At 32.9% G+C, this 11,888-nt stretch overlaps 1 protein-coding gene across 1 annotated transcript; it reads left to right on the top strand.

Annotated features, from left to right (window-relative positions):
- The first annotated feature begins 3,898 nt into the window (after nt 1–3,898).
- Nucleotides 3,899–8,980, top strand: LOC139896180 (uncharacterized). Its single transcript, XM_071878774.1, has 15 exons — nt 3,899–4,028; nt 5,792–5,919; nt 6,051–6,162; nt 6,233–6,337; nt 6,549–6,653; nt 6,828–6,911; nt 6,997–7,112; nt 7,185–7,286; nt 7,391–7,504; nt 7,597–7,653; nt 7,739–7,805; nt 7,985–8,038; nt 8,219–8,293; nt 8,382–8,417; nt 8,504–8,980. The coding sequence occupies exons 2-15, from the start codon at nt 5,900–5,902 to the stop codon at nt 8,597–8,599; spliced, it is 1,143 nt and encodes a 380-aa protein (XP_071734875.1). The 5' UTR covers nt 3,899–4,028; nt 5,792–5,899; the 3' UTR covers nt 8,600–8,980.
- Nucleotides 8,981–11,888: the final 2,908 nt, after the last annotated feature.

Below are 11,888 nucleotides of genomic sequence, written 5' to 3'. Positions count from 1 at the left end.
TTAAGATTGAAAGATTGTAGCCAACATGAGTTCTGATTTAAAGTTTTTATTTAGTTTTTTTATGCTTTTAATTTGTAAACATTGTAAATCTTATGACTATTTTTTGTTATGTTTTTTCACAGATCTGGATATGTTAAAGTTAACGGTGGAAGCTATCCGACCTGCTTACGATCATCTTAATCTTTTCCTGTGGTATACTTTTTTTTTTCCTTCGTTAGTTTTTTGTTATTTTATTTGAAATCAGGTTTATAATACTAATATTTTATATTTATATTTATATTCTAATAAAACTGTTGGGAAATACAAAAACAGTTAAGTTAAATAACCGTCTTGGGATGAGCTGTGTTTTTAGGATTATCCAGTTTTAATTTAACTGGTATTGGGATGAGTGGATGACCCATGGTTTATCATGATTATCCAATTTTTATTTCATTATAAATCGAATGCTTATGCTTATGTTAATACATATATGAGTAAAAGACGGATTGGGATGAGCCGTGTTTTTAGGATTTCGTTAGTGAAACTTAACTGGTATCCACATCATCTCATTTCATTGTTAGTACATTTTTCGTAGTATCCGTGATTTAGGATTTCGTTAGTAAAAAATACATATTAGATGAAATTCTAATGAGCCTCATGTTTATAGTAGGCTTTTACAGGTAGGACTTATTACAAGGCGCGACGTTGTTATGGCTGCCCTTAAGATTAAATACGCTATTAAAAAACTTCACGAGATTGAAAATGAAAAGTTATGATTATCGATCATTGGTGAAGTATTTTATTTCATATATCACTATCAGCCAGCATTATTTTCAATGATACATTTTTATTTCTGAAACTCACTCAAGAGAATTTGTGTATTACCATCAGGCCTGGTAATCAGGGGCACATGACGAATGCTTCAGCAACATGAGGTAATTTGAGTAGACCTAATTGTATAACTATGTGTTTTGTTAATTGTGTATACAGAACCTGGTTCGCAATCGATTGATTGCATTAAGTTATTTTGTTTTTAGTCGTTTCTATGATGTTGCATAGCATGATTTGCATAATATTAATTGAAATAAGTACATTTGTTTTATGTTTGTTTTGTTTCTCGTGTTTAATGGTTTGCATTCGATTAATTTGAATAAGTAATTTTCTTTTCTTGTGTTTTATAGCGAAAATGGGTTATAATTGTCACACTTATTTTTCATGTGGAAGGAATACAATACTAAGGAAATTCAAGTTTAAAATACTTGTGTTCTTTCTGTTATGTACGGTAGCTTGTGCATACACTTTTTGTTTGATGCCATACAAAGTGCCTGTCTGTTTAAGCCAAGGTTGATATTTTAGCATATGCAGTTTTGAGAGAAAATCGATGATGCTTTACACGATTTTTTGAAATTGAAATGATTTTTCAATCCACAATTGTGTGTTCACAGTGGAATCGAAATAATTTTTGGAATTGAAATTACTGAAATAAGTATTTTTGTGTTCTATGTATTTTTTTCTTTTAGATGATTTTGACGTTGGAAATCATTTTGGGTTTTTGATTGGGTAGTTTTACGTGATGATATGCTTTTAAGTACATTCTTGAAAATATGGGTCTATATTACCACTTCTATGTTGTTATGGGCCATACATACAATTGCGTAGGCCAAATGGTCATATTGTTTATTTCAGTTGGGATTTGGGTATTTTTTGACTTTTAGTTGAAGATTTGGGTCATTCTTGCTACAACACTTTTTCTTTGGTCTGTAGCTCTTTTGATTGTAAGGAGATTTGCTGATCTTGTATGCTGTTGAATTCAGTTGATCATAGTGATATAATATGTTGCTGTTTTAGTTTGGGTAAAAAATGGTACTATATAATAAATTTGGGTCGAGACTACTATTGCATATCGTATTTTGGTCAATTAACAGTTTTGAGAGTTTGGGTCAATAACATATATGGGTCACTAACAGATTTGGGTCAAATATTTATGTTATGATATTTGTTGCTTGTATAACTTTTTAGAGAGTTTTCTGTTGTTACTACAATCTGCATCTGTATTCTTTGGAGGATATAATGGGCCAAAAATACTCTGGTATCTGCTACTAATATTCTGAGTGGAGTTCAAGTGCTGCCTTTCTATGATAGAAGATCAATAAATGAATACTGGATGAAAGTGTGTTGGACTTGATGATATTGGAAATGGGTTAAAGGCAGGGCCGGTCCCGAGAATTTGAGGGCCCTGAGCGAGACGGAAAAAAGGCCCCTATGCTCTTAACCAGGGCCAGTCCTATACTTATCAATGCCCTGAGCGAGTCGGAAAACCTCTCATAAACAAATAACACATTGTGTTTCAGGGGTTTGAACTCGAGTCGAGTATTGTTTGACCACATCTTATTATCTTATGTCTACATATACATAGAAACTTCATGAATAAAAATATTAAAAGAAATAACCATCTATTAAAAATCAATGATCCAAGCTAGCATCACTTATATTAGGAATATAAAAGAATTAATCTGTGGTATACGCTGTAATTTTTTGGAACAAAACAAAATTAGACCAGCTCAAAAACCTTCAAAACTATACGTTTTGAATGCAAGTATGTAGCAAAGTTACTTGCATACCTCTGAAGCCAATATTTCCCCATATAGTATTTCATAAATGAAGAAGGAAAGATACACTATAAAAAGGAAAGAAGCTAGTGTTTTATTTGGAATCTAAGCTTGTGTTTTTTCTAGTTTATCCGCTTGCAAGTTTAGTTGGAATCTAAATATTTAAGCTAGTGTTTATCCATCCCACATCGGTATATAAACAATGGAATATACGGTATAAAAGTAAAAGCTCCTGGTAGTAATTTAAACTGAAAATAAGTTGTGCTTATTGACTTGGGTTTATTATCCTTTGTTCTTATAAAATTTTGTAACTTTTGTAAAAAAAAAAAAATTAATGGACCCCTAAAAAAATTGGGACCCTGTGCAGTTGAACATGTTGCCCTGGTTAAAGGCATTATAGATGTTTTATTGTCCATGTTAAAAAAAAAAAAATTAATGGGCCCCTAAAAAAATTGGGCCAACATGTTGCACTCCGGGCCGGCCCTGGTTAAAGGCATTATAGATGTTTTATTATGGACAAGTAAATGGGATGTAATGGATAAAGTTGACTACTTTGTTAACATGGTTAATTCTATTATTTTGGACGATGGACCCATGAAGATTATTGAGAAAAGATTAACTTTTATGGAATTAATTTGGGTTACAATTACAGCTAATTTGGCGAATCTTTTTTTCTTATTGTAGTTTTATTATGATATATTGTAGATCTTCTATTTGAACTAGATGGTTTATGATTTGTAGAATGATAGTTTTCTTTGTATTGGTTTGGGATGTTAGGACATCCCGGACCCCGAATGGCATACCGATCGTTAATTTGTTCAATTTTCTTTAGTTTTATTTTAGTTTGCCGGGGTATTTCACGGTCCCCCAAAAAAACTGATGATATGCAGCACAACATACCATAAGCTTTCCGCATTAACTAGTGATAACCGTGCTTATAGAATATCTTTAATTACTAACTTAAGATCTTAAAACACAAAAAAAAAAAAAAAAAAAAAATATGAATTGATGCCATGTACTGCGCATTTAATCTTTTAGGGTATCGAATTTGAAACTTTTTAGCGTTTGATTTTCTGCTGCTGATCTTTTCCAAATATTAGTTGTGATCTTTTTTCGTGTTTATAAATTTTAATGTTTCTAATCTTAACTTTTAAAAAAATTTGTGTATATTAATTTTAATGTTTCTACTACTATTTGTTGCTTTATTTATCACATATATTTCACAACTATTACTTATATCATTACCATTAACAAGTTATTAAGAATAATTTTTTTTAATGTGTATGATAAAAGACCCGTGAATGCGCGGGTTATAAACTAGTTTAACATAAAATAAATAATTTTCGGCCGAAATAAAAATTTCTTTCTCCGAGAATTCATACCGATATCTCAGGATTTACGAAAACGCCGTTCCTCTCTCTCCCATCGTCACCTAAAACTGTAAGTATCTGTAACCCCTAATTTATCTTTAAATTCCGAGATGTACTCATCATCATCATCATACAAGTATCCAATTAAGTTTCGTATTAACTTATTCGTGCACGTTTTATATAATATGATCAATCTCTATAACATCGATGCGTGTAGGGTTTATTATTAGATGTGTATTGTGCTTACAGTTGCTATTTGCTGATTTGATTCACTTCGTATAATAGTTTTTCGTTTCTGCAAGTTCGGATCAGTGTGATTTGAATTTAGATCTTAAATTTTAACCTCATTTGGTTTTATTTTTTAATTTGGATACTGGTGAGATAATTTTGAGTGCAGATCAATGGTTTAGTAGCATAAATGGTATCGAATTTGTTTGAAATTGGAAGAAATGACATTGAAAAGGGATGACACGTGTTTCAATTTCACACATAAGTAAAATTCTGTAGTCAAATATTATAAGTGTTTGATTTTTTATGTAACAATTAATGATTCAAAATTTCTAAATTTGGAGAGATCCTAACCAACTTTTTGGAACAGAATAGACATTAATCAAAGGGCAATAGGTTGGTCCAGCTTACAAAAATGTAATGGGATATTTTCTTAACCATAGAAACACTCGTAATCATAGTTGATCTATCTAGTTCTTATTATTTATCAGGATCAAGTCATTATCTTCATTATCTAAACACATCTTAATTGTTGGCTAATTTAGACCAATGTTAGAATTTTCTTTTGACATATTTATAATAAAATGGACTTACCAAATCTATAAAAAAATTAATACGGGTAAAAGGATAATGTTGTCCCTGTTCAAGTTGCCCGGTGAACGAGAGTATGTTTAATTAGATCTGCGCGGCCCAACCGAATTATTACATGACTGTTTGCGGCCCTTTTCCTTTGCCACCCCAAGATATGATGCTAGTAAAACCCCGATTACTAGGCTATTAATTATTCAATGATAAATTCTGTTTATTATAACCACTACAAGTTGTTCTAGGATTAAAATACTAGTAAACAATACTTCTCATTTAGGAATATTCGGGTATTCTTCTGCCAATACTGAAACACATTAAACAGATTTTAGTAACTTCCAATCTAGCTTGATATAGTTAAGTATCACTGATATAAGTAGGGTGCAATTTATTTCATAATTTTTTTAAACCATTTGAACTATATTTGTAATCATTATATTAGAATGAAATATGTAATAGTGTATTGATAACTAGAATGAAGTATGTAATAGTCTTAAATTGATAATTATAATTTGTAATAGTCTTAAATCTTCATGGAGTCATGGCAATATAGACAGATAAAATTCAACAATATTGAAAATGTAAAGCATTTGACTCTCAAGGTAGCTACAAAACTATTTCAATGATTTTTTTTTTTCAACTTTTAACAAGTCATAGCTGAATTTATGTAATCAAACTAAATGCACGTCACGGGCCATTAATACATTCAGATATATCATATATTTTAAGCTTTGGTCAATACAAGTTATGAACATAAAGTGTACACCACTATCAATGTTTTATAGTAAATGATGGATTAGTTGCATGATCTGCTGTGTGCACTGTTTATCATGAGTAATAAACTTCATACTATGCTTGTAATGTTGTTTCTCTTTGTTCATAAAAACTTAATATATTTTGCAAGTGGAAATTCATTGATACTAAATGAATTTCATTGATACTAAGTGGAAATTCAGTTTTGTACTATTTTTTTTTTTTTTTTACTTTGACTAGACACGTGTTTGCAACTTTGGTTTTCAGGTATTATAGCCTGGTCTAAAACTTTTGTACGGTAGTATTTTAGAGGATTCTGTAAGTCCATCAGAATTGCATAGAGATTGACGTTTAACATTGGGTGCTTCTAACACAATGAAGGGCATGCATCGCAGGTTAGTTAATATTTTTTTGCTGAACACTGGATCACACTTGTTGACATGATTTATAGTGGCATGTCTTTCAAAAGTTTGACTTTTGTTTGCTTAAGTCATATTGTTTAATAAATTTCTTACTTTTAATCCAGTGGTGTTTTCAAGAAGTCAAATGGTAGCGCGAAACTTATTATAACTACAATTATGGGAATTGTTGTTGGATATTTCATTGGTGTTTCTTTTCCTTCTGTTTCTCTTACCAAGGTAATTACAAGATTCTGGATTAACTTCTACTGCAAAAATCATCTTTTTGATTTATTGTAATATCTTGCAGGTTATTTTACCTTCAAGCATATATTCACCATTTGATGTAACAATTCGCGAGGAACGCAGTTTCCCTGAAAATCTTGGTTCCGGTAATACTCCTGCAACACCTAAGGTATATATATATACTGGATACTGGCGATAACTTAATTGCTTGTTCAAACTAGCATATTCTATATCGTTGTTACAATACTATTATTATTGTTGCAAATTATGAAATTACACCCTTTATGCTCTGTAAATGATTATAAAAATGTATGAAAATAATATTTTTGTTAAAAAAATTCTAAATTTAAGATCTACGGGTCATTGCCCTTTTGTTCCAGATTTTTGTACCATCAAATCCTCGTGGTGCAGAGTCATTGCCACCTGGAATTGTAGTCCCGGAGACTGACTTATTTTTGAGAAGATTATGGGGCGATCCTGGTGAGGTGCGTATTCAGATATTTGCGTTGAAAGTGATACTTTGTTTCGGTCATGTATTTTCCTTTGCAAGACTTTATTTCACTTGCTAGATTCTAATGAAATTATTACTATTGTGATTTGTCATCTTGTCTATTTAGTTATCTAACTAAGACTGTATCATAATATATTGGAATTTTCAGGATCTTAAGAAGAAGCCGAAGTACTTAGTAACTTTTACTGTCGGTTGGGGTCAGAGGAATAATATTGATGCTTCAATAAAAAAGGTTTCACAAAATAAGCTATTCTTTTGTGAATATCAAGTCTGATGCTTCTAGAAGGATACTGAAGTCTGATCATTTTTATTTGTAGTTTTCTAAGGATTTCCAAATCTTGCTTTTTCACTATGATGGCCTAGTTACTGAGTGGGATCAATATGAGTGGTCAAAGCAGGCGATACATATTAGTGTAAAGAAACAAACCAAATGGTATGTTTCATGTTATGTGTCAGTGCATATACATTATGTTTATGTATTTACCACTCGTTACTATTCTAATAGGTGGTATGCAAAGAGGTTTCTACATCCAGATATTGTAGCAGCATACGATTATATTTTCATTTGGGACGAAGATCTTGGTGTTGAACACTTTAATGCAGACAAGTTTTGTTCTTTACCTATGTTCATTAGTTACTCCTTATAGTAAGTTCTACTCTATAGATGTGTATATTAATTTAATTTTAATTATTATATGCGTTTTATTTCAGATATATCAATTTGGTTAAGAAACATGGTTTGGAGATTTCTCAGCCTGGTCTTGAGCCCAATAATGGATTAACGTGGCAAATGACAAAGAGGAGAGGTGATAAAGAAGTTCACAAGTACGCAATGTTTTTTTCAGATTATATTAATATTGGTATAACGCTTACCGAAATTGTGTACATAAGTCCTATGTGTCTTCATTGGTCCACAGGGATACCGAAGAGAAACCAGGATGGTGCAGTGATCCTCATTTGCCTCCATGTGCAGCGTAATCTTTCTCTCTCACACACACGCACGCGCGCGCACACACATTCATTATGGTATTTATGATAAAATTTGCTGTCCTGATCCAGATTTGTAGAGATTATGGCTCCTGTATTCTCTAAGGCAGCTTGGCGGTGTGTGTGGCATATGATTCAGGTAAAAATATATATATGAATGGTCAAGTGTATATTTTCAACTAATGCATGTATACATTATGCAATTGTACATCAGAATCTTTTTGTGTTCATATGTCTTCTGTCTGGTACAATGTATTCTGCCATTCATAGCTTTTGATTTGTAATTATACTGATTCTAGCTTTACTATGTTCTTGCAGAATGATTTGGTGCACGGATGGGGTTTAGATTTTGCTCTTAGAAGATGCGTAAAGGTTGGTCTTTTTTTTTTTTTCTTTTCCCTTTTATAATCATGTTTCGTTTTTACAAAATTTCAAAGCTTTATACACATGCAACAATTGGTAAATTTGGATTACCGGAAGTAGTTTACTATGTTTTTGCTTATGCCACATAATTTGATAAATACTCATAATAAAGCACGTTTCTTATCACAGCCTGCACACGAAAAAATTGGTGTTGTAGACTCACAATGGATCATTCATCAAGTTGTTCCTTCACTTGGGAGCCAGGTGAGTCACCATTTTTTTATTAATGTTTTAGTTGCTATTTTTTTATTGATTATTAATATTGTCATGGTTTGCTTTTCTCAAAATTCAGGGTCGATCTGAGAATGGTGAAGCACCATGGAAAGGGGTACGTGAATTTTATACATCTTTAGTGATTAAACTAATTGTAAATACGCTATACAAACATGTTATCTTACTTCCTTATTATTATAGGTAAGAGATAGGTGCAAAAGCGAGTGGGCATTGTTCCAGGATCGACTTGCAAATGCAGATAAAGCTTACTTTAAGCAGATTGGTAAGGAGGACTGAAGTTATGCATACGTTTAGGCAGATTTGTACATTGTGTTGTTTTTTGACCCCTTACGCCCTTTCACACGTCACGAAAGGTGGTAACCTGAGCCAAATATGTCCCTCGAGGTGGCTTTTTGTGTTCACCATAGGGATCTATAGTTGGACATACATTGTACTTTAGCCTAGAGCTATTATATTATCAGACCAGGCCAGAAAATTTCATAGTTTTTGTGCATAGTTTACGTTACGTCATCACATTTTAGGTTCAGCTGAGTGTTTACTTATTTGTTTCGGGTGTTAACCTTGTATACATTATGTTTGTCTGTATGTAAAGATGTTGCCTTTTCACCTTTGATGATTCTTTTCTGTAACCATACGTTAAGATACAATTAATTTCTAATGGATTTGTTGTAATATCATAGGACAATAGCGTCACTATTACGAATACGTATAAATGCATAGATGCATCAGATTAAGATTGTGTGACGGTATAGTTAGATGAAAACTTGTCAGTAGTATCACCTGCAACGATGATCACAGGGATCATCATTGACGAAAACACACTACGAGGATCAAGATTGATTTCTGATACAAACCACAGGGACCACAAGTGTGCTACTTTAGTGGATGCTACATTACGGGACCAATAAATAATTAGAAAACCTTGTTAGAAACTGAACACAAAAATTGTTTAAGTACCGTAACTATGGACCAATATGAGATAGGTTATTATGTTAAAGGAGTTGATTTTCACACAATTTTTTTTTTATCTATGTACACTTTTATCTCATAAATTTACTGTTATACCTCTAAATTAATTTAGAGAGTTGAACTTTTATTATTATTTTAAGTTTTATTAAGGGTACGAAATATTAAGTGTAGATGGATTAAAAAGTGATATGTGAGAATCATCCCACTTATGTTAAGGGGAAATGTATTAATTATTAATTATTAATTATCATAGTTATCTATAATTTGGCATTGCATCTGAAAACGATGTGTTACTAAGAGCAGCAACAGCAAACACAATATCTGTTTCAAAAGTTGATCAATTTTAGTTTGTTTCTACATTTGTTATCACCATTTACAAATAGTAATAACAAAGGTATGTTAGACATGTTTTAGCATAAAACTTCTTTAATTAGATATAAACTTGGTTGCTTTCGTACTTTATTACCTTCCATAAAAGATGCAGAGATACGTATAAAAAACCATAAAAGACCCAAACTTGTGATGTATGGCCTTGATTAGATTATTATTTTTTAACAATTTTGTTTAACTTACTAGAATAGATGGATAGTAGCAGTACAATACTATGATTATGATTTGTGTTAGAAGGGTTTGGCGATAATGTGTGTTAAGAGGGGTACATCAATGTCAAAATTAAGTTAGGATTATTGGTAAGCATGGGTTGTCGAGTCCCAACCCAAGCTGTTTGGAGTATCATTCAAGATGCCTTCATTCCACCTAACAAATAAATGCAATTACTTTCACTTTTTAACAAATTTTTGTGCATGTTTCAACAATTATTTTTCTCCTTTTCCATGATTGTCACATTTTTTAGCCCTAAGTATGTATAAACTCCGAGTGTCTAATGCGATACATTTACTTGTATCGAACTCATGTGCATAACTGCTCATCTAAAAGCTTGGCACCAATAAACTTCGCTCATTCATCTTGACGCAATGATGTGCATTACATGACTTTTTTGTCATTATACTTGTGTGCTAATTTACACTACCAGAAATCTGTCATTTGCCACGAAGCTATTTGTTGCGACACAAATATAGCCACAAATTGTAATTTTGAAATTTGCAAATAAATAAAAAAGAAATAGGTTTTTCTTTTGCCACAAAAAGTCGCATACAATAAAAATGACTACGTCATAATTAATTTTAATTTCGCTTTTCGTTTGAATTATAGGAGTCGCCACAAAAGGGCGCCACAAACGAGAATTTTGATTTTCTTTTTCCTTTTCTTTAAAAAGGTTGTGGGTTCTACCTTCGTCGCTGCAAAATATTAAAACCGGTGCATCTAATGCGGCGACATATTTGCGACGCATTTGTCGACGCAATTTATCTACTGGGGAGATAGGGGTCTATTGTGGTGATATTTTGTATTCGTATTAAACTTTGTAATTTTACCAATGCCGCTCACCATTCTCTCGTGTGAAGATTTCCAGCCTACAATCTAGAAGCCCACCTTCTAGATATTCAAAGTAGGCAACCTTGACAACTCATATGGAAGTAGCAAAGTTGATAACGATGACGGTCGCCAACCTTCTCCGTTCACACCATTCCACCGCCATAGAATTTTTACTATAAATAGAGGTGCAAACCTCAGTTGTAAATCATCCTAAATCACTTAGAGAAGTGTAATCACAACCTAGAGAGTGTGTGTGAGTTTGAGAGTTTTTTTTTTTGTAAGAGTTTTGTAATACTCTGTAAATCTATTCTTGTGAGTAATAGAGTTGTTTTTCTCTCAACTTTATATCTCCCAACGTCCAGGCGATCCTCTCTTCCTAACAAGTGGTATCAAGAGCTTGGTTAGAGACGTTGGTTGAGTTTTTGGGTCTTCTGAAGTTTTCTCAAAATTCAATTTTGAGTGTACCATTGGATTCGTCTCGTCGAACCGAGTCCAACGCAAAAAACGGCGACTTAAACGGAGTTATAACGAGCCCAGAAAACGCGGTCAAAGTTTGGTCAACTCGCCAGAATCTCGCCGGAGAAGACGACCGGTGCCGGAATTTTCGCCGGAGAAGACGATCACTGTATCAGTCCTGTAGCAATTCACTGTAGCAGCTGGCGGCACTGTAGCAAGTTCCTGTACCAGTACTGTAGCAGTTCTGAAATTTTACAATTTGGTCCCTGAAATTTTCAGAATTTCATTTTTGGTCCCTGAAGTTTATAAAAATTATAATTTTGCCCCGTAAGTGAAATTTAAGCCGCGAAGTGTCTATTCCACCATTTTCAACCGTTCCGGACGTAACGGTGATCTCTGTTTTCTACAATTCAACCCCGTTTGTGTTAAAAAATTATTTGTAAGGTGATAATGTCCACAGAAGAGTCAACATCATCTTCCGGAGCTATGATTATGCTCACAGCCACAAACTACACGCTGTGGAAACCTCGGATGGAAGATCTCCTCAGCTGTAAGGATTTGTTCGATCCTATTGAATTGAAGGGTATAAACCCTGATTCTGCCAAAGAGAAAGAGTGGAAGAAATCAAACCGAAAAACTATTGGTCAGATCCGTCAATGGATTGATCATAGTGTCTTCCACCATGTTGCACAAGAGACAGACGGAT

This window comes from Rutidosis leptorrhynchoides, chromosome 3, assembly GCF_046630445.1.
Source record: "Rutidosis leptorrhynchoides isolate AG116_Rl617_1_P2 chromosome 3, CSIRO_AGI_Rlap_v1, whole genome shotgun sequence".
NCBI classification, from domain to species: domain Eukaryota; kingdom Viridiplantae; phylum Streptophyta; class Magnoliopsida; order Asterales; family Asteraceae; genus Rutidosis; species Rutidosis leptorrhynchoides.
Note: the sequence above shows the minus strand (reverse complement) of the source record. Positions and strands in the feature narration are given on the sequence as shown.